The sequence below is a fragment of the Styela clava genome, chromosome 15 (genome assembly GCF_964204865.1).
Source record: "Styela clava chromosome 15, kaStyClav1.hap1.2, whole genome shotgun sequence".
NCBI classification, from domain to species: domain Eukaryota; kingdom Metazoa; phylum Chordata; class Ascidiacea; order Stolidobranchia; family Styelidae; genus Styela; species Styela clava.
Genome location: NC_135264.1, coordinates 10359833 through 10382406, shown reverse-complemented (window position 1 = coordinate 10382406; position 22574 = coordinate 10359833). Strand labels below are relative to the sequence as shown.

General features: G+C 35.3%; 1 protein-coding gene and 2 long non-coding RNA genes across 6 annotated transcripts; 1 reads left to right on the top strand and 2 right to left on the bottom strand.

The window, feature by feature from the left end:
• Positions 1-309: 309 nt before the first annotated feature.
• Positions 310-8546, bottom strand: LOC120333991 (uncharacterized). 4 transcript variants are annotated; one of them, XM_039401428.2, is made up of 13 exons: positions 8526-8546; positions 6855-6930; positions 4557-4613; positions 4310-4348; positions 3997-4044; positions 3664-3696; positions 3159-3209; positions 2147-2167; positions 1757-1798; positions 1570-1599; positions 1199-1231; positions 874-906; positions 310-580 (listed from the first exon to the last, which is right to left on the bottom strand). In XM_039401428.2, exons 2-13 carry the CDS (start codon positions 6892-6894, stop codon positions 564-566), a joined length of 444 nt encoding a protein of 147 aa, XP_039257362.2. In that variant the 5' UTR covers positions 6895-6930; positions 8526-8546; the 3' UTR covers positions 310-563. The 4 variants fall into 4 exon arrangements, with proteins under 4 accessions (XP_039257362.2, XP_077976539.1, XP_077976541.1 ...); XM_078120413.1 differs by lacking the exon at positions 8526-8546 and adding an exon at positions 1886-1924 and having other exon boundaries at positions 6855-6936; XM_078120415.1 differs by lacking the exon at positions 1199-1231.
• Positions 8547-8918: 372 nt separating this feature from the next.
• Positions 8919-10519, top strand: LOC120334579 (uncharacterized). Its single transcript, XR_005568514.2, has 3 exons — positions 8919-9477; positions 9637-9710; positions 10384-10519. It is a non-coding gene; the product is annotated as an uncharacterized LOC120334579 (long non-coding RNA).
• A 3567-nt stretch (positions 10520-14086) lies between these two features.
• On the bottom strand, positions 14087-19461 carry LOC120334670 (uncharacterized). Its single transcript, XR_013480627.1, has 5 exons — positions 17707-19461; positions 17453-17542; positions 17024-17121; positions 16545-16617; positions 14087-15216 (listed from the first exon to the last, which is right to left on the bottom strand). It is a non-coding gene; the product is annotated as an uncharacterized LOC120334670 (long non-coding RNA).
• Positions 19462-22574: the final 3113 nt, after the last annotated feature.

Sequence of the window (22574 nt, the reverse complement as noted above, 5' to 3'; positions counted from 1 at the left end):
TTTTTAAATGTAAAAAAAAGCATTTTGCCGAATCATACATATCCATTTTTTGTTACTGTTGGTGGGTGGGTGGATTTAAACAATACACCGGCGTACCCAGAGGGGGTTTTTGCGGGTCGGACCCCTTTCCTTCGAAAGGAGAAAAAAATTTCAGTATCACACATAGCAATTTTTCTTCGTAGATTGAAACGCTTTTTAGACCCTTCCGGCGGACCACTTATTGTATCACAAGTTAACCGGACTACCATTCGCATATGATTAAGTGGTCTTATCTACTTTCCTGATATGAATAAGAAAATTACAACATGGTTATATATGATATATGTATTATTTAAAATGTACAAAACAAACATTACGATGAATAGGTGTTAAACAAAACCTTAGTGAAGACGGTCAACAATTGACCAGGTTTCGATGAAAATGTACAACAATAAGATTGATTTAATTGGTCTATTACGTTGGAACAATTGAATGAGCTTCGATTATGAATTGTAGCTGAAGACCATCTGTTGCACGTTTGGCGATGATTGTGGACTACTGATGTTTAACTTCCTATAATGTTTTTACTTCGGATCACTCCCTTAAATACAAGAAAAGATTGGTATTAAACAGTAATAGGACGCTGCATTATCTCGTCAAAATTTCGTTGGAAAAAACACATTTTCAACGAATATTTTTCTCCTGATCACTTTAGAATCAAATGGAATTCTGAGAAAATCAGACTTTGAAAAACAAAAAGTTGGTGTGTGGGAGTCATTTTCGTGAAAGCTATGGCCTGTGACTCTATTATCGTTGTAAAATATACTCTTCTAATTCCCTTCGGTTTTACTTCGACTACCTGGACTATTTACCAAATTGTAATTGAAATCTTACCGTCGCCAGAGTGTGATGGCTCCTCTCCGCTCCCTGAATAACAAAAATATAAAATAATTTTATTCCGGTAATGTCATCTGTATGCAACTGATTACCGAATTCATATAACGACATTCGTCAGGACGTTTTCACAATCCTCCGAATCTATTTCATAGCGGCAGAGTTATGGATGAACACCCCGGCCCCCTGAAATTTTGATCGTATTATCAGTGCAGATGGTCAGTCAAACACATGCCAACTACAAGCAGTTTTATCGCTAATGGAAAAATTCATCTCCCTACGTCCACCTATAGGGGGTGAGGCCTAACGTGTAATAGATTCTCACCTTCGCCGGAATGATCTGGTCCCCCTCCGCTGCCTGAATATAAATTCCGAGATTAATATTTAACTGAAGGCCAAAAAGAACGGTTCTAATCACATTTTCATCGGATTTACTACAAAACAATACGTTAAATATAGCGTAACACGGTTGAAAAATGTATAAAATTGAGTTATCATGATTGTTCGTTTCTTGTCATTGTTAACTGTTTGTCCGAGGAAGTCTGGCTTTGAATGACATTACAGAATTAAGTTTGTTAAATCTGATGCAAGATATCTGAACCGCTCTATGTTTCTGATATATCATTAAAGTTGAACTTTTATTCAATACTTTTTGCTTGAGTTGTAGGTTACTCTTTTTTATATAATGATAGTTACCTGAACAATCTTCATCGTCTTCCAAACAATCTGCAAAATATACATAGTGTTTAATATGACGTCACAATACAAAAATTCGTGACATCATAAATAGGGATTTATTACGTAACGGCGTATCATAAAGAGTCGCCGTCTACGAGAAAGTCGCTCAAAATCTAACCTGGTGAACAGAATAATTTAAACTTACCGGTACCGGTACCTCCGTCGCCAGATCCAGTCTCGTTACTTCCTATATATATGAATAAAAGTTGACAATGTTATTCAATTACTAGTACGTATATGTAAACTATGATAACAATATAAACGACTTTCCTACCATCGCCAGGGCTGTCCGTTGTATAACTAGAGCCTTCGCCTAAAAAAAAACGATCAACATAAGGAAAGTAGAAGACTGTAGATTACTTGGTGACGAGGTAGAGTCATTTCATTTATGGTAATTCATGTCCAACAATGTAAACTTATTTGAATGCACATTTTTTATTACGGTAATTTTTAATAATATTTTTCTAGGAACTCAATTTGTCCTGATAATGTCATAAAACGGGAACTCCAATCAAATTTTATTTTGAAAACTTACCATCATCCGTTACTGGACCATCTGGAAAAATTATCGCCCGATTAAATATATATTTGCAATTTAGCCGTATTGCAACGTGTATAACTGTATATGGATCGTTCTAACTTGCTGTTATTTAGCTTATTTCGTGATGTAAAAAAGTCGCTTTTCTTCGCAACAACAACATGTACCAGTCGATATTAAATTTTCAGTACGTGAGTATTATTTTTTAATTTTCGGAGCCCATAGCACTCGACAGGAAATTTAAAAAAATGTGATAGCCTTCCAGCAATGGACCTTTCCCCGAGCATCGACTTCCTTGTTTACTTCGTGACATTGGCCAATCAGCAAGATGCAAAAAGTGACGTAACAATGCCCCCTTTTCGCATCCGCTCAGACACTTTTCTCACTCAGACAGATTTTTAAGCGTGGTTGAGCACATTACCTCGTTTTCGCGTTTTTGAACTCTATTCGTTAGTTTTCAGTTGTGTTTCGGAAACTTAAATAAAAATCAGATAATTCAATGATCACTCTGTCTTCTTATGAGTTTTAATTTAATTGCAGTAATAAAAATTAGTATAGAAATAGCTGTGATAGACTAGGCTAAAATTCCTTACCGGTACTTTTAAAAAACAGATTGTTGTATGCGATGAATCATAATAATGGTTTGAAACACATACCCCATTTTACAGGCGCCAAATCGCAAAAGTACTCTTAAAATAGCTCTGAAAACTTTGCAATGGTAAAGTATAGGAAGAATTTTCCGGGAGTCAAAGGTCGGGGAAAGGTCCATTACCATCTTCAAGTAACAACAATTTCAAATTGATTGGTCCAATACATACGGAGAAAGACAATTCTCTCAACAACAAGAATAATTTAGAAAAACGATTCCTAGGTCCGTTTGTGTCTAACAAGTTTACAAGCCTGTTAATGGTAGTATACTATACGAGCCATAGTGTAGTTTAACTTGATTCATAATTTTACTTGGTTTGATCTCTGACCTCTGATATTAAAAATGCGATTTGCAACTTACCGGTTGGTGGTGCTTCAGTTACACCGCAGTCTTCGTCGTCCGCTGTACAACCTGGATGTAACAATGTAAGTAATGAGAAACCTATGAACTGAGATTGTATTTCGCAAGACTACGTATTTAATTGTTGCGTAATCTTTGAGACAAACAGTCATGTAATAAATGAAATCCCAAGCAGTTTAATTGAACTATGTTTTTAAAATAAATGCGGGTGAATGCGGTAGGCCTACCTACGGTAGCAAATAGTGTCGGTTTACTGCATTCACGAATCACATGTAGACGTGCTGTTGATTCAAGTCCAGCCTGCCCAGCCCTGCCCAAGTCGTAGTGAATTTTATAACCAGCAGTCTAATGGCCACAATATCAATAAGACTTGGAGCGTTATCGTCAATACGTGCGTATATCAATAGAGTCAATTTGGAGAAGGGGTCTCGAGTTAGACGCAATGCGATTGGCCATGCATTTTTTATCGTTGCATACGTACTGATATACTGCATTGCTTACTCACCGTGGCCGGACGCCGAGCCTTCGTTCCCGCCAGCTGTGTGATAACAATAAAGAATATAATATTCAGAAAGGAAATGAAAAAATTATTGAAATACGACAGTCTATTTTCATGTATGTCGGACTATATAGGAACTGCGGCATATACAGAGAAAAATATGTGTACGGCCTCTCCTCGTGCATATACTGTATATAAATATATATACCCAGCTTTTCGCGGCGGAAGAGTATATAAAGAGACATCCAATAAATGATGTCATAATCATCCAACTATATAATTCAACTTGTTATGTCTGTTGTTAGTAGGAAAAAGCAGATTTTTTAAATTTCAACTCACTGGTCGGTGATACAGTAACTACACAGTCCTCGTCATCACCCAAGCACCCTGAAATTAACAATGAAAGCAATGAGAAGCCACGGACTAGAGGCAAATTTGTATAAGTCTATGCCACGTTATGGAAAAAAGTCAGCAATGCAATAACGCGAAACCTTTTTTTTTAAACCCTGGTCAATTACATATGCCTACGGACACAGTTAATACCAAAAACCACACTATATATTATTTATCTTTCGTTGTCACTTCTATAATTTTGAAATATAGAAATGGATTTTTGTCGCCGCATGCATCATATACAATATCAAGTACCCACCGCTTCCATTGTCGGTTGCCGAGCCTTCTTTTCCATCACCTGTACAAAATTAAAATATAATTATATACATTTAAAAAGAATAAGTTTAAAAATTATGATGGCCTGTATTTGTTATAAACAAAGTTGTACATTTTACACCAATCGGGAAAACGATCTGGGTGAACACATGACAAGCAGTTTTCTAGTTAGTCATGCTGAGTTTGCATTTCTGGTTTTTAAACGAGTTAAAATATGTTTTCTGACATACCTGATGTCTCTCTTCTTATACGATGTATCAATGTGGCGTCAACACATACGGCCGCAACTAGAAACAAAAATTACAAACAGTTGGACAAGCTCCACGATTTACGATTAACATAGTCATAAACCAAAATAATTCACCGACTTTTTGACTTGCTATCAATAATCCTTTCACCAAATTAACAAACCGAGATGGATGAAAATGCGCGCTTATATACCTTGTGCATGGATAATTTTGACAACAAAGTAAGTAAGCGAATAACGAGTAATCGGCGTATTACGTCATAATACAACCCCCTCCAATTTTGTGCTGGCTACGCTGTTGTAAATGTGGCGGTAAATTTTTTCCAAGTACGTGCTATTTCCAAAGTAGAACCTCTAAAGCAGGGGTTCTCAAACTTTTGGTGTTGCGGAGCCTTTGAAAGGTTGAATATTATTCGCGGAGCCCCAAAATAAATGTTAAAATTGTTCTTTTCAGATTAATATTCCTGAGCAAGTTAAAAGTACTTTACTTATTTTAAATGCTGAACCTTTTTTGATAGGGTTAACACAAGCCATAAATAAATCTAAATTTTATACTAAAGCTGTAAATTTGACACTTGACGAACATATTAATAAATTAGGGGTCGAATCTTTTCTCTTTCGACATTTTTGAAAGACTTAAAAGGCCGCTAATAACGTGCGCAATTTCATTTTGTTACAATCGCCGATATTTTTTGTCAGCATGGCGTGTTTTAAACAAACATCTTTACGCCGGTGTTTATTCTCCCTAATTCAAAAATTTCCCCCGGCATATACACGTAATGTTACACAATGACGACGTTAATTGCTTTTTTGTTCCTGTGGGGAATTATGAGTTCAATGTGAAAAACATGTTACCATATTATAGTCATCGGCGACGAAATGCTAAAAATAATAATTAATAAAGAGGTAAATCCGCAACTCAAATTTCTTGATTGAAAAACGGCATTCTAAAATTTAAAACTGAAACTTAAAATGGAAGACCACTCGTTTGGTTTCAGCAGACTCACCTCAGATTGAAAACGCTTTTATAGACATTGTAAATCACAAAATTTGGTGTTATGTTAGGTTTTCGTCGTAGTAACTGTGAAATCGAAACACAGTCAATTGTGCGCGCGATGTACCTCTTTTCCCATTCTGAAACTACCGACGGAGCCTAATGCAATAAAATAATATTCAATTGTTCGTATTTTGCCCAGACATTGTGAATGTGCGAAAGAACAAATCAAGTTTGACAAGATCCCAAGATCGCAAAAATACGACTCCAATTTATTTCTAGTTGGCAGTTTATCACATATTTTATGTTATTTTAGAATAGTATTCTTTCTTTTCAGTAATCCTAATAGTAATCTCGAATCAAACGTGAGTAACGATGAGCACAATTACATTATAACGAAGAGACACGTTAAATACTCGCATCGGTCATGGATTGAATATTTTACGCAACAGAAATCTCGTTATCCGTTTTTTTAATCGCGAAGAATGTTGCGCGGAAATTTCCAATCCCAATTTTGAACCACCTCCCTCCTAAGAATCATGGCTGCGCTCCTGCTTATAAATAATGTCATTTTTTAATTCCGCCTCTTTGCCACATTTCGAGGCAATATTGTTGTCAGATTTCATCAAAGCTGTTATTGCCTCTTTGAAAAGTTACAAAATTTTGAGTCAGTATTTTGAAGAGTAATCGAATACCTCGCGGAGCCCCTGGGTTTCTCTCGCGGAGCCCTGGGGCTCCGTACGGAGCACTTTGAGAACCTATGCTCTAAAGTTTAAAAGTGATGGGAGTACGCAACCCACAAATAGGTCCATATCAAAAATATTTACATTTCCAAACTGATGGTTTTCAAATTGATTTAACGAACAATTACTTTAATACCAAGAAGGCAACGTGAACATGTAGCCAAACCAGACAAGTTTTGGATAAATTATTGTACTCCGTCAGAAGAAATTGACGCACCAGAGGAAATTAAAATAAAACTCAGTACTGAAAATTCGACACTGATTGTTCAGTAGTCGCGATGGATTTACACAACGCCACCGGTCGTCAATACTAACAAAAACAACGAATCAAAACGAATGTACACTTCAGTGTCAGAATTCACATAGCGTCTAGGCCGGCGCAAAATTCTGATTTAGCGCGTCGGTACATTATATAACAACATTCACGGGTACTCTGTTGGAAACCTCACTTTTCCCCGCGGCATTTAATTATAGTAGTCAATTACAGTATTCAAATGTATTCTATTCCTATATTACAGTAACATTACAAAATATATCTACTCACCAGCTAAGACTATAAATAGGAGAACACAATACACCTTCATATCGATTCCTTTGATTATCTACTTAAACTATATAACCTGTGAAATTCAAAAGAAAATTTTCAAATGGAATCTCAACGCTTTGCGGGAGCATACACATTTCACTAAAAAGACGAATTCAGTGAAACAAAATGATTTGAAATTGAAATGAGGTCAGCTATAAATGTTGGTCACACACCGCATATCGACATAGTAACTAAAGCGAAATATTATTGTAGCCGTGCTTGTACGAATGTGAAAAGGTTCTGACATTTCTGATTCCTTATCATAGGAAATACTTCAAAAGTCATTGAAAAATGATGAAGAAAACATGAACGAGTGTTTGATTTTGTCATGAATTTCTGGGAATTCGTACTCAGGAAATAATGACGTTAATATATTTCCTAAACCAGAAATATGTTACGAAATAACATAACCAAATATAAAAGGTAGGGAAATTCAGTGAAAATACAGAGAAATTGGATGTTTTGCGGTTGAAAACATTTTGGAGTAAACAGGACGAATCACCAGTCCGTAGTTACTTGGTTATTTTAAAATTATTCGTTAATAAGGATTTGCTTTGTTTATCCTTAATTAACATTTATTTCTAGACACCCTGTCATACATAACCCATACTTAAACAGTACATTGATACCACGCTTATTATATATAGCTCATACTTGATGAAGTAGGCTACATGTGGAAATATCAAAATGACATGAAGTAATTGCAAATTTAACCCGGCTAGTATCGAGAATGAGATATTTCAGGCTGTTCTTTGTAAGCCAAGCCTATCGTACACCTAAGCTCGTCGTATCCCTATGGCGCAAGAAATAAAATAGCCTGTGCCAAAGTAGGCACCAGGGCTATAAAACGCAAATTAGCCAAGGTGGATCTGTATTCACGTTAAATATTAATTTATTTATGGATATAATAATTAAAGAAAATATAACCACTCATCAGTCACTATACATTCCTAAACGGCAATATTGAGATTTCCAGGTCATGCAATCTCACATGGAGAAAATACTTTCAGTATATTTCATATACTGCGATGTGGTTACCTTTGTATGTAAATAACCGAAATCGCATTTAGACAAATAATGATGAAATTTAGGATTAAAACAAGATGCGTTGGTTGCAATCGCAAATTTTTACTACTAGTGGCAAATACTAGATTTAGTTTAGGTTTGTTAACGCATTTTGTTTTCCAACAATTGTCCCAGGGTAAATAAAGTAGACATTGTATTAAACGCACAGGCTCGTTACATGATTTGGAAGTTTGAATTCAAAATCAAGAATAAACAATGTTGACAACTGCACAAACTGCCTGTGTTCTTAGGTTAAGGGGAAGGATTATAAAGCGATTTCAAGGACATAAATATGAAGAATTGGGGGAAGCGACAAACGTGCTTAAACAGTGACAACGGAGTGTATGAGGTCTGCATTTAGTCAGTGCGACATCACGTCTTAAATCCATGGCGTCTATTATCGCCTTCTCTTCGGCATAACCTAATGGCCTAGTTGGCCATAGCATCTAATGACGTAGCCCATGAGTTCGCCACTTATTATATGCAATAATTATTATTAATATCTACCTGTCTAAATCTCACTGAAATTGCAGAACGCATGAAGCAAAATAAAAACGTACTTACCTGACGGCATCAATTTCGACAAAGTATGTATGTATGTGAAAAATAGTGCTCATAGCTACTTGAAGGATCACGCCACAAAAGTTAATTTTCAACGTGGCAATAAGACAGGTTTAATTATGTTAAAGAAATTAAAGGGAGAAAAGTGGACGTTAACTACGAGGAATGTTTAATCACGCGTGCTTTGGATGTTTGTGCTGCTTTACTGGTGATTCAATGTATTCTCACTATTTCTCGACATCCAATCAGATCTGCATGGTTACAGCGCTTTCCTTAACGCTTGTTTCTTTATTATTTTAATTGGACTTTTTCACTGGGTCAAAATGTTACCTGATGCGGTATTTTGGGACCTCGGCCCGCACAGTGAGTACGCTTGTTCTTTGTTATTGTTTTTATTACGTTTGATCGGTTGGTAGCATCGTGTTGTATTTCCAACCTATATATCAAGAGTTTGATGCAAAGCGCTTGGCTTGTTTATTTTTTATAGGTCATGTTCGAATTCGTTTTTATTCTAATAGCTCACCTCAGGTATCTGCTATATAAATCAGACCCAATTAGGGAACAAATGCTGCTGGGTGCGCGTTTCGATAATTTCCGATGTAGGTTTGTTTCTTAGATATATACATTTTGTTCTAATATATTCATGTACAATTTCAGCTTTGTTTAAATACTACAGATTGTACTTGTACAAGTGATACTTTTACAATTTCAGTTAGACGATTACTTAATTGTGTTGTGCATCTGTCAAAAATACAATGGACGCAAATACGACTGAAACTATTGTGTTGGCATAGGGATTATTGTAATCGTAGTGAAACAACGAACGGGATTATTAGCAGTTAAATACTTAATTTAGCCACAGTTAGACCATAACATATAATTAAGACTAGTACTTTGGTGTGAAACCGAATTCAAGGAGGCTTGGGAAATAACGTAAAAATACAAATATGTTAAGGTAACTTACTTCACATTATTAATTTTTCGAAAGTAATTTCAATCTAACTCAGTAGATATTGTGAACACATTTTAGAATGTAATTATGTAAATGAATCTGCATAATTTCATATATCTTTATAGATTAATCATTGTGCGATAACTCCTCTTTTTTTCGCAGATATGAGTGAATCCCAAAATGTGGTATCATCTTTTAAAGACAAGGGAGGAAATTAGAGTGCTGAAACTTATGAAGTAAGTCGATTACATTTTTCTGGTTATTTTCCCCTTATTTTCTTGACACGTCACAAACAATTAATGATTATTAATTTCAAGTACGGAGGTGTTTCAGTGGCATGTCTCGGCTCTGTTTGAGCGCAGTTGATTTAGAATTATTTAGATTTTCTTTTCTTATGATAGTATTTGTAGCATAATTCGTTGGCAATAAATTGATGATTAAAAGGTGCCATTTTTACCCGTTTCTTTGTCTCCGATTATCGTAAGAATGGTTTTAACCGTTTTAACCGTGCTAATTCATTGAATATCGCGCTAATACAGTTTCAGTTTACATAGAATACGAATGTTTTGCAAGTATACCAAGATGAAAAAAAAACTATAAAAAGGATGTGTAATTGAAGCTCAATCGTAACATCCTTCTGTGGCAATCTGGTCAGTTTTTTGTGGTATGACGCCGAATCTTTTTGTCAGTCCCATTGAGGTCGTGTTGTGCATTTTTGAAAGCTAACTATTGTTATTTCATTTAATAATGTTTTTTCCACCATTCACTCAGTATAGTCATATAATATGTTTTAGGACGAGAACATTTGGTTCAATGAGGTAGATCGAAATTGATAGATCGAAAGCTTTGTTCCAGCTTTGATTTATGGTTTTTGTCTAATGAGGTATTCATTTAATTTATGAATTGTAGAATTAAATTATGTTGCGCATAACGGACGAAATGGCGATGAACACGAATGTGGTTGTTGCGAATGCGAATCTACAGTTAGACCACAAGAGAGGAGATTTGAATTACGCAAACTTTTGGAGAAATGACAAAAAGAAGATAATATTTTATAGGTAACTTCTATGTGGATATATAATTTCATTATGTCAATTGTCAATTACCAATTACAAGGAGATTTCGGACCACATTTTGTGTATTTATATGGATAGATATGCATAATTTTATAGTTTCAGGTAAAAGTATTGTGGAATACAGACTTATCTTCCTGGTGTATTTCTCTAATATTTGCAGCAAATTTTCTTCTAGTCTAGCCGTGAATAAAGGTAATAGATTTGTTCTGATCGCCCGATGACTTGTATTTTAAAGTGACGAAAGATTCATTCGTTGCATCAAAAGAAAAGACCTCGGCATAGACGAAATTATCTAAATGCAATCCTATTTGAATAGATTTCTCAGTTAGTTAATATATAAGGTTAATGAATGAATAAATATAATGGGCATGCCTTACAAAGACAAAGAAAGAAATTATGGATGTTTGGGAACTTATGAAGTCAGTCGTTTACATTTTTTAAATAAAATCCATCGCATTGAAGATTACTTGTGAAATTAAATTATGTTGTGTGTTACGGTCGAAGAAAATGGACGAAAATGCCATCGAAAGTTAGGTATTGACCTCAAAATTATTGTAGTGAAACAACAAACCGAATTAGTAGCAGTTAATTATTTAACTTAGCTCTATAATTAGACCGTAACGTGTAATTAAGATTAGTGCTTTAGAAACGAAAATTTCAATTCAAGGAGACGAATGAAGGCACGACAAAACGAAGATGTTGCGAGGTAACTTTTACTTTCACCTCTTTCGACTGAGTTTAATTTTAAACCAAATAATTGCGTGTAAAGAAATACGCAAATTGGTTGTGTATTGCTCGCTGAAAATAACTTGTTTAGATATTTATTTTTAGATATCTGTTGAGAAACATCTCGTAGACTAGCGTGATAGGTAAGTAGATTTGTTTTGGGTTCTCCCGAAGTATTCGTACCAAGATGGCTCACAACCTGAACATAGTATGTGTACCAGGTTATAGATGTTCAGGTTGTGCGTCGTCTTGGTACAAATACTTTTCCGCAGCGCCCAATTTTATAATCGAAGGATAGCAGCATCTCTCGTTTCGTTGTGAGACCAGAACTGTATGTAAAGGAAACTTTAATGTGCCGTTTACTAGATAACACAGTTATGTTAATGTGTGTACTGCGTAATAAATTTTCAAGAATTTGAAGTAATTGAGAAATAATTTTGATTCTGTGCTCAACCGAACTTAATGCTACTGGTTTACGAACTTTGTGTCCATAGATGTGGCGTTTTTTTATCATAATAATGTTAAACCACGACCCCACGCCCGACTACCAGTTCATGTCGGATATAGGATTAGTTAACCAGTTATTTGGTATATTTAATATAGATTGTAGTTAATTGACGTCATGTGTACTCTACAGTAGGTATGCCTCGAGAGATTTAGTATTTTGGCGATATGTAGTCTTGTACATGGCAAGTCGTGGTGGTACTTTCCAATATAGAGAGAGGAGACAGATTAGCCATTGACTAAACTCCCTAAAATTTGCATGTCCTCTTCCTCAGGACCACACTTAAATTCCTAACTAGTATAACTCAGAAAATAACATATTTTCTCGAGGTGAAGGCTCTGGAATTCGGGTAAAACTACCCTAATTTGAGGTTCCATAAAAGCTTCAAGTTAAGTACTTAACAATCTTTTAAAGTAGGTATACGTCAAAATATGGGTACTCTTGGTTCACATACTTTGGGAGCACCAAAACTTTTTATCAAAATGCGATTTATTCGGGCTGGAATCGGAGGTTTTATTTTTTGCAGCTTGTCATCCGAGTTGAAAATTTTCAGTAAAGCCGATAATCATGGGGCAAATCAAGCGGGGTATGGGATTAGTACCAGCTTTTCAAATGGAAGCGATAGACCAGTACTACTCATCAAATTTATTACCAAGAGCTTTTGATAATTATTTCACGGCACATTCTCGTGTACACAGCCATCGCACACCCCCTATACCACCCCAAGGGTCTTCTTATTCCCAGCTGTAAATCGAAGCGGACACGAAGCACTCTAAATATTTGGAATGACTCACATTCTAGTATTAAAGACTCAACATATCCAAATTGTAAAACTCAGTTACGCAACCATTTACTCTCCTTATATTCTTCATAAATGTGTATTGCATTTCCCCATTATCATAGTTTTATTTCAGTGTCTCCTAGACATGATTGTTTATCTTCACTTCAAGCTAAAACTAACGGAACAGCATTGCATCAAAATAATATAGGGGGAATTATGTAATTCTAAACATAAGGCCTTGCAGCGTCACCTTGAGGACGATGCTGTTCTTCCACGAACACTGTTCATCCCTTTTCATTCCATATATTGTACAAATATTTCGTGATCTCTCTTGCTTTCATTTTTTGTGCTTCTGTAATAAGAAGGTTTCTGGAGACGTCGTCCATTCTATTATTTATCGTTTTCTTTATTTATTCGTGTAATACATTGCGTAGATTCAGAACTTTGTGTATTCACTTGATTTGCATGATTTGCAAGGAAAGGGTGCGTTCTTGGCGGTGCAAAGTCAATAAGAGTGACAAGGCGCGACAAGGTAGCGGTGGGCTAGCGCGTGTGACGCGTTGATGGAGATGTATTCACTGGCAATGATTTTTGGGAAGAGTTTGAGAGGACAGCTCGGTGGGCAAGCACGTGTTAATTGGATAAATTTAGTGCAGGCTCATCATTGTCATCCTAGATGAGCATTTTCGAACAATAAAGTGGCAACGTAAAAATTGTAATCTTTTTACCCTCTCCATAATCAGGTCATTACTGGATACATCTTTTCCGTCTGATTGCTGTTCACAAAACTCCCGTACCACCACTTCTCTCTCCTATTTGGGCAGGCTGACCACGCCTATTGAAGGATAGATTCTGGAATTAAAACCACCTTTACACAACCTGTTGGTGGTGTAGGGGTTAGATGCTTGTCGAGTTGAGTTTAGGTCCCTGGTTCAAGCCCAGAAGAAGCTTTTAAGATATATGTCGCACAACCTTGATGCTAATATATGGAAATTATTGAGACCAGGAATCGGCAAAAATCCTATGTGTCAGGCTCTTGAAAATAGCGAAATACGCCAGAAAACGGAAAAATCCTAGGTCAAACCCTTAGAATTAGCCAAATCAAAAAAATTATCATCGATCAAGCGTGGCCAAAGATAAAAACTTAAACAAAAATTAATTATCATCGGCCATACGTGGCCAAAGATAAATCAAGCCTAATATTCGGCATTTATCCTTGTTTTATCTATGGCCGAACATAATAATTTATCTTCGGCCATAGATAATTTTCCTGGATTTTTTTTTCAGCAGCCCGCGCGGCCCCCGCTTCCTGCCCTGCCCCCACCCTGGCCCGCGCGCACCCCCTTGCCGCACCTAGGTTCTCCCATTGTTTCTACTAGTTCGGTTTCTTCCCGTCTACATTTTCCTACCAGCAAAAAGCTTTGAAAATATACGAGTTCGAGAATTTTATTTCCTCAACAAGGTAAAAAAAGTATAAAGAAATTTACAAGTACTGAAAAATACAAAAATATCAAGTTCAAGTTCACACAGAAAATATTTCAAAGACAAGCGAAACAATGCAAGCATTAAAAAAATTCAATATTCAAACGTTTAGTTTAATTTAATTGGGATAGACCCGGAAAGAAATCTTATTGTAAAGAATTTTCTTTGAAAAAAGGGGTGCTCACATGCCGAATAGAAAACTGTTTGAAAAAATATAACATTATAATCAAAGCAATGTTCAATGTGCTCGATACTCAAGTGGTTTAGCTTTAAATTTGGCATAAGCAATAGCCGAATGTGGGAATTCCTAGTATTTCATTTAGTTCATTCATATATTAGTCGAGGGAATATATTTTATTAAAGACACCAAGGGTATATTATTCGAACTAAATTAGTTATATTTAATTACGTCGAAATGAAAATTAATATTTAGATAAAGATTAAATTTGTTGGGTGGGGTATGCAAGCTTTTCCAGTTGCCAGCTGTGAAATCTTGTCTACACGATACGCTATCGAAATTGACTCCAGACTGAAAGAGTTCAAAAGTTTATGTCGGCCTAAATTACCGTCACCAGAGACTCCACAAAATATTTTAACCAATAGCAATAATATCATAATGAAATACAAATAAAATGCATATCAGATTGCAACTGCTGGTGAAATCACACGCAATTTAATAAATGATATTATGAGCTAATATGCCAGTCAGGACAATTCATAAATGATCTATCATCGGGTGGTATTGGTTGCATAACAATGGGTAAATTTTAACTTTTGAGGGACTTTATGCATATCAGATTGCTTATTTAACAATAATAGATAATTTCGCATGCAAATTAATAAATTATATCATGAGCTTATATGCTGTCATGACAATTGGTGAATGACATATCATCGGGTGTTAATGGTTGCATAACAATGGGTAAATTTTAAAATTTAAAGGGACTTTGAAGCAAAAAATTACCTGCCCAGATGTTGTCCAAATAGACGGAATTTTCTGTATTTTCAGTAAATAAATATAGGAATATACAAGATTCACCCCAAAATAAGCTATATATAGAAAAAATATGTATATACGAATAAATATAATGTAAAACATCAATTCGCAAACTCGGAAGAAGAGCAGCACAATCTTTCGTAGCCGAGAACCGTTCATTCTTCTTTACAGGTATCTGAAATAAATTAAATGAGATTGGATAAACCAAATAGTAAAGGATCAATCGGATTTCGTCAGGATCAACTGCGGTGTTGGGGGAAGTTCTTAAACCGCAAGTCGTACGTATTTACTATTTATAGCAAATCAGAGAGTTCAAAAGCCTCGATTCGAGTCACTGAATTCTGAAATAACAAGTGAATTGCCTTTGTTCCCGAGCCGAGTTATAGTAGAAAGTTGAAAATATAATCGCATTGGCATGCATTAAACGGACGTTTTGAAAATCAAAATAAGATTTGATAATAATTTTTTACAACATTTACGTCGCATTAACACGGCTTATTTTGAGTTGCTTTAGTAAACTTGTAAATTTTTAGTTAGTACCGATGGACGAAAGATCAATCAGTTATATTCAATGCGACCAGGAAAACCGGGTATACTAGTTAACTTGTGAAAAGTAAATTGTGCGTCGAAAAATTTCACGTTTCAGATACAAAATTTGTTAAAGCTTACTTTCAATAATTTTATTCTAAATGTTGTCGTCCAGCTGAGAATCGCTCCCACTCCATCCTGTGTAATCCTCGTCATTTTTCTGCGCATTCCTAGTCCTGAAAAAATTACAAGGTATTATAGTTACGGGAACGTTCGTGGAAATAAAATTTAAAAACAATGCTAATTTATGGACAAGATCTGGCGATAAAGGCTGGTAACATATCGACGGACAAGTGCGATGCAATGAACTGCCTCCAGCAGTCATATAAAGTGTTATTATTATTTGAACAACAGGAAATTCTGGGTGGAAAATCAGGCACACATAAAGATAGATGAGTTTGGCTCACAAGCGCGAGGAGCGTACTCCTGTACGCCATAAAAGGTGAAAGATATTGTTTTATTAATCGCGAAATCGAGCCTTTCTATCAACTTCATTGGGTACTAAAAACGTTGATTGATTGGCACGATAGCTGCGGAAAGGGCGATCTTATTCACAGCAAAAACAACGACCATAATTTAACAAAGGTCTCATTCCGTGTCTATTAATGGAATTATAATTACTGCAACTTTTAGATAATATTATACAAACTAATATCACTTACGGATATCATATACGGATTACTGGTCGTAGGTAGCTACGACTACGGGTGAAAAAATCGATTGAGTCTGGCTCTAAGTTCGAACCCCGAAAAGTCATATTTTGATAGAAATTTTGGCGTAAATAAGTACTTCCATTTACTAACACGTTGGATATAGACGCCGAATGGAAATTTAAGCAAAGTGTGAAAATCCTAAATGCGACATAAGAGTACTTATGAGCAATAATACTTTAGAAACCCGTAAAATATAACTCACCAATCGCACATCCGCTCCACGACTGATTTATACACCATTATTCCGTTGATCTTGCATGGATTCTCGATATGACCTTTAATTTAAAAATGAAGCTTTGTTTATATTTTGCAACCAATATTACACAATTATTATATTTAAAAGTTACAATACTATAATTTTACATGTAATCGAATAAAAGGGCGCGATGCGCTATATTATTAGGCTATTATATCGGCTTTCCTTTCCCAGAGATGAATATTGAAGTACCGAAATCACCTTGCCATTACATTATGTATTTCAGAGTTAGTATCTATCTATCTATACAGAGATCGCTACAGTTGTATTTCAATGTCCCAACTAGGGCTTTAAAATAAATTTAGTTATGGCCCCCAAGAATGATTCTTTAACTTTAGGAACTTATCTTCATAAGTTAGACAAGAACGCATTAGTTTGCTTCAAAAATTAAGTTCTGATACTAAAACAGGAAACAAACAACCGACCTGTTTATGTGCATTGTCCAGTCGCAACCACCAACCAGCCGTGGCAATATGACGCATCAAAAAACCCTTTTCTATACGCTCTTCTTCAATCTTTCGTCCTGTAATTAGATTGAAAGTTATAAACACTTCTGGAGTATATTAGGTTACATTTTATATTTTTTAGTAAGTGAAACAAGAGCACGATGCTAAATAAAAATTTTGGACACAAATGTTGCGCACTCATACCGCCAAAATAAAATTGTGCGTGCAATATCGGATCCCACGGTAAACTGGAGAATTATTTAGTATTAGCCTTCTGTTAACTTCAACTTTTTTATTGTTTATTAGAAGTATATAATGAAAACCTATTTTACAAAACGAATAGCGAAACGATCCATAGGTATGCGTTCAATGAAATTATTAGAATATATAAAATAAAAAACGACCAACCTGCAAATTAATATCGAGCAGTCGCGACCACCAACTAGCTGTGACAATATCGAAGATCATTTGTTTTCAGTTTCTTCCCCGCTTTTATTCCTGTAATTAGAGTAATTATTAGCCTTCTGGCGACTCATGTTTTGTTCGCCCTTCAGTTGCGGAGACGAGGGATTTCCACAACACGCACTATCCAAACGTTATTGATTTCGTGTTCAATGGAATTAAAAAAATATATATAAAACTATACGGAACAAACGACCAACCTGCTCATTTCTATCGAAAAGTAGCGACCATCAACCACCAGTGGCAATATCGCAGATCATTTTTTTTTCTGGTTCCTCATCCATTTTGGTCCTGTAATAAAAGTTATAAGATTTCTTCAGTTTATTGGCTAATTTTTATCATATTTATATAACGCTCTTGCTCCGAACGAAGCCCTGTACAAACGACCACTGGTATCTATCAACACATAAATAGGTAGCTACTGTTATTGGTAAAACCGGGATCTTTTCGTCTTGTGCATCGAGCAAAATAATTTTTAATAATGTACAGAGTTACATATCAGTGGCTACGTGTGCAGTGAGCCTTCCCTCTTCGGGGCAAACGACTTAAAAAAACATCGTATAAAAAGAATTATAAAAGATTATCTTACCGAGTTGTGGTTGTAAGAAATAAGTTACCGACCGGACTGCATAATTCTTGGGTGTTCAGCATTAAACTGGATGGCTAAAAGATCGAACAGCAGCCTCTTACCTGATTGTCAGAGAAGGATAATCATGTGATTGCTGGACTAGTAGCCGCTGTGTAGGGTGACTTATGTAAACCGTTGGTCGGTTACTATAATATTCTTCACCGTCAAATCCCGTGCGCCTGAAAAGATAACTGACGAACGAATTATGTAATCGCACACCCAAAGCACACCAAGCAATGCAAAAATATACATATGCATGCAAAAAAGCGTGACGTGAATTATGAATACAAAAGTTTAGTATAAAATATTAGGAGAGACTCAAAAATTAAAAAAAATACAATCCAGCAGAGTCCAGCAAATCATAACACTGCAATGCATTAATCATTTAGTATTAAATATGGGGCGCCACGAGACGCAAAAGGTACTTTCAAGAAAAAGGCAATTAAAAGTTTAGCAAATCATAACAGTGCAATTGCAACATTGAAAAGTTGTTTTTTCGTGCCAACAGGCAATACCTAATATATACTTTTAATTAATACAAGCAATACTATTGAAAAGCAGAAAAATATCAAAAAATTTTCAAAGAACATCAGGTGAGACGAATTCTCTACTTTGTGTAACTGTATTTCTGACTATTTCAATTTCGCGTGAATCGGTAATTATCAACGTGCAATTCAGGTCTATAGTTCTTTATAATTGTAAGTAGCTCTTAGCATTTAGTGGTCGCTCATAAATTTGTTCAGAGATTAGTCTTCTTTGCTTCCGAGTACACGTGGCCTTGTTTGCACAAACTCCCTCAGAAAAAAAGAAAATGACGCTCATCTTTTTGACGAAAAATTTTAAATGTATTGTTGTATATATATATGAACCAAAAAAATAAGTGACAGTGTCTATACTGAATAATTGGCAGTACTAATCCTAATCAAACGTTCTACCATCGACAATATAAAAGCCAAAGCCTAGTTATCTATCTCTGACCTTTACTGTTGTCTAAAACTGAGCGTAAACTAGCGCAGAAACAACATCAAACTACTACATCCTGAGTCGAAATGGGACGCGCGCGGCAATTATTTTTCAAAAGCCTAAAGCGAAGAAAAAATTGCAGTAATAAAAAGAAACAATAGAGACCGAGTTGTGCGAATATGATAAAGAAACACCGGATTTGAAATCCCACTCTAAATAAACCAATGATTAAAGAGTGAGTCAATTGCCCCAAATGATTATTGTTTTTGTGTGCAGCAAGACTCCTAAATTTGTTGAAATTAGCGGAATGCAGAGAACCCAATTACAGTGCAGCAATTCAAAATATTCTACCCTGCTACAGTATTCGTTGTTTACTATCACCCACTGAGACAGCGATGTCTGTTATGTCCCTAACAAAATGAACATGACCCCACCACTAAAATAGCAGCCTCCGCTATGTGTATAGCAGTTGTTATAAAGTGAGCTACAAAAACAGTAGCGAGTACTGTCTATAAGAATGATAATAAGTGACGAGATAAGCTGTCGAGCTTTTTTTAGAGATTTTCAACGTTTTAAAGTTGAATTCAAACAAAATGGCTAAACTATAGGGGCTGTGAGACTTTGAGAATAATTTTTTATTAGCCGTGAGCCCGTGACCAAAAAGTAACTGCAGCTCCCTGCCTTATATATCAGGCAATAAATGAAAAATAAAACTCACAGTACCACCTTCAAGAAAAACAGTTCTGTCCCTGAAACATTGATCAGGCTCAAATATACACATTTCCGCTAGTATGTGGGACATATTGATTCCCGCTTATAAAGAATAGCTACACTGAACTCCATATTGTGACGTATGACTTATATTTTCGTGATAATTACAACTAACATTAGGAACTTTCGGCAGTGAATGACATGCTACTAATATTTGCTTATGATATTTACCACAAAACAAACGCCTTATACAACAACCATTGCTAGGACATATATCCGTACGCAGTTAAGAGCAACTTTTATTCTATGCGTTGAAAGTGAAGTCGTTCGGGGGCTATAACGCAATCCAATAATTTATGAAATACCCCAACATCCAAAATACAACACACTGTACATTATTGTCAATGATTTTAAGAAAAGAGTAAAATGATGATAATAGCAAAACCATTTAAAAAGACAGGCGTTCATATAAAGTGACAAAACTTGCGTAGTGAGTGGGGGCGAACATTTTTAGATAATACATCCGGCCGCTGTGCTGTGCTCTATAATAGAATATCGTCACGCTAATAACCGAATTGCGTAAGTCATTTTTAGCAGTTTTGAGGAAAACGTAAAAAACTTCCTAATGATTTTGTTATGCAATTGAGAGTCAATAATTTGCCATGGTTCAATTTTTTGATCGTAGTCGGATTTAAGTTAATTTGAATGACGCAGTTAAGTGACGTCATAATGGCGCACTGTGACTTAGGCAGAAATGTGTCTATAACTTGGTGACATACGCAATTTGCAACTTCACTATATGCACCAGTCCTGAAAACTAAACATTCCAAAAACGAATGTAATTCTCAGTATCTACAATGTCTAATCCCCAAAATAGCTAATCAGTTTCAATTAAATCATTTTTTATGTTTAAAAATATATATTTCATCATTATAACACTTTCTGCACACCCACCGAAATAGGACTAAGATTAAATATAAAGAATAAAACAGCAATGCACCCAATATAAAAGCCAACCAAGGTAAATTTGACTCGGACAGTGAATATCACAAGTGTACGTCTTCCTATACTGTAGTAAAAATTCAAATCAATACGCGCTGAGGTAGAATCCAAGATGCAAAAACTCGAAAATACTTCGCCGAGGTTATTTTGCCTTTGTGACGTCACAATAGTACTGCGGTAACTAAGATAATTCATTATGACGAAACAATTGCACAAATATGCATGTCATACTAAATCTCCATTTTTATGGGTTTCGGAATTTCTAAAATAAAATCTGAGTTAACAGACAGGTGCGCAGCATTACATAAATACCTATTTTATAAAAAACTCAAAATCGCCAAAAATGACTTACGCAATTCGGTTATTAGCGTGACGATATTATATTTGTGTATTGTGTCGCAAATCAACTTGCATTTTGACTGTTACAAAAATCTACGTATTTCAGCGTTTGGTACTTTTTTTTATAACATAAGCTTATTGTTGTTTTGACATCACTAAATAACTATGATTATTTTACCTACCTGCTTTCTACAAAAGATCAAAACACGACTCACGAGGGAAAATTGTAGTTGCTTTGTCACATTTGTGGGGCTTACTTTTCACCAGCAATGGCTACTGGAAAAGTTGTAGAAAATGCCCGAGTCTGTAATTTGATAATTGATTGACAAACTTTACACCCAATACTTACTCATTAAAACTGAATAAAACTTCAGCGAAACCAGTTTGATGTCTAAAGTCGGTCTACCGTACCTATAGTCTCTGCTTTGAGCGAATAGAATATTTGCAACTGTTAAGCGAGAGCCGTTACCATTCATTTATACGCCTGGTTACATCATGCTATACGTCACAATATACATTTGAGAAATGAAGTTTCTTAAGGCGACATTTTGATTAGGGTTGAAATAGAACGAACTTCTAAATGTCATGTTTTCGGAAAGTCGTTTTTATTGAATTTAACAATGAAAATAACATGAATATATTGGAAAGTCTCGGCCATTGCGTACGTGATTTATAAATTCTGAAAACAATTCACAGACTGCCCGGTTTCCAATGAGTCAAAGGTAACCGTAAAACGAAACCCAATTTTCGCGTTAACGAAAACGATCATAACCGCTTCGCATCATTCAAGAGTATTACAAAAATAATAATTGACAAGTGTAAACAATCTGTTTTTATTTTATTCATTTTGATTGTGGTACAAAGGGGTTCAATTTAATGACACAATGTCATTATTGCACGATGAGGAATATACAGAAAATAAATTCTGGCAGCTTTTAAATAGTGTTAAGCCATTACAAATTATTTATTGTAATATTTTAGTTAAAATTCGGTCATTTCTGCCATTGGAAGGTTGAAGTTGACACCATGACATGTCAGAAAAATTTAGTACAGTGCCCCTTAATTTTTTCTTCGTTGAAAGTAATCTATGGCCCAGAAAAAAAACTACAAGAAAACATAAAATTACTCTCAAAACAAAAATAGACGCATACACTTCAATAATTAGAATAATGAGTTCTACCCTGTAGTAAAAATTCATTACTACTACTGTCAATTCAACTAAATTTATCAAATAACACTTGTACTTTTTGATAAGTTTGTGGCCCAGCTGAAATTGTTTCTATGACTCAGCTTGAGAACGGTGGTTTAGTATAAAAAGTGTGTACACATGATATTTTCTTGCAATTTTTTTTTAGAATAAAGATGTGGAAACACTCGACAACAAAAATCGATTACATGAATAAAGGCTTTAAACTCTCCTCGCGG

What these genes read in the sequence shown, in the direction of transcription:
- LOC120333991 (XM_078120413.1), bottom strand. Translation starts at nt 6,894, where the DNA reads ATGAAGGTGTATTGTGTTCTCCTATTTATAGTCTTAGCTG. An exon ending in AGTTACTGTATCACCGACCA is followed by an intron (nt 3,697 to 3,996) that starts GTGAGTTGAAAT and finishes GTTATCACACAG; the next exon opens with CTGGCGGGAACGAAGGCTCG. An exon ending in TGGTCCAGTAACGGATGATG is followed by an intron (nt 1,925 to 2,146) that starts GTAAGTTTTCAA and finishes GTTTTTTTTTAG; the next exon opens with GCGAAGGCTCTAGTTATACA.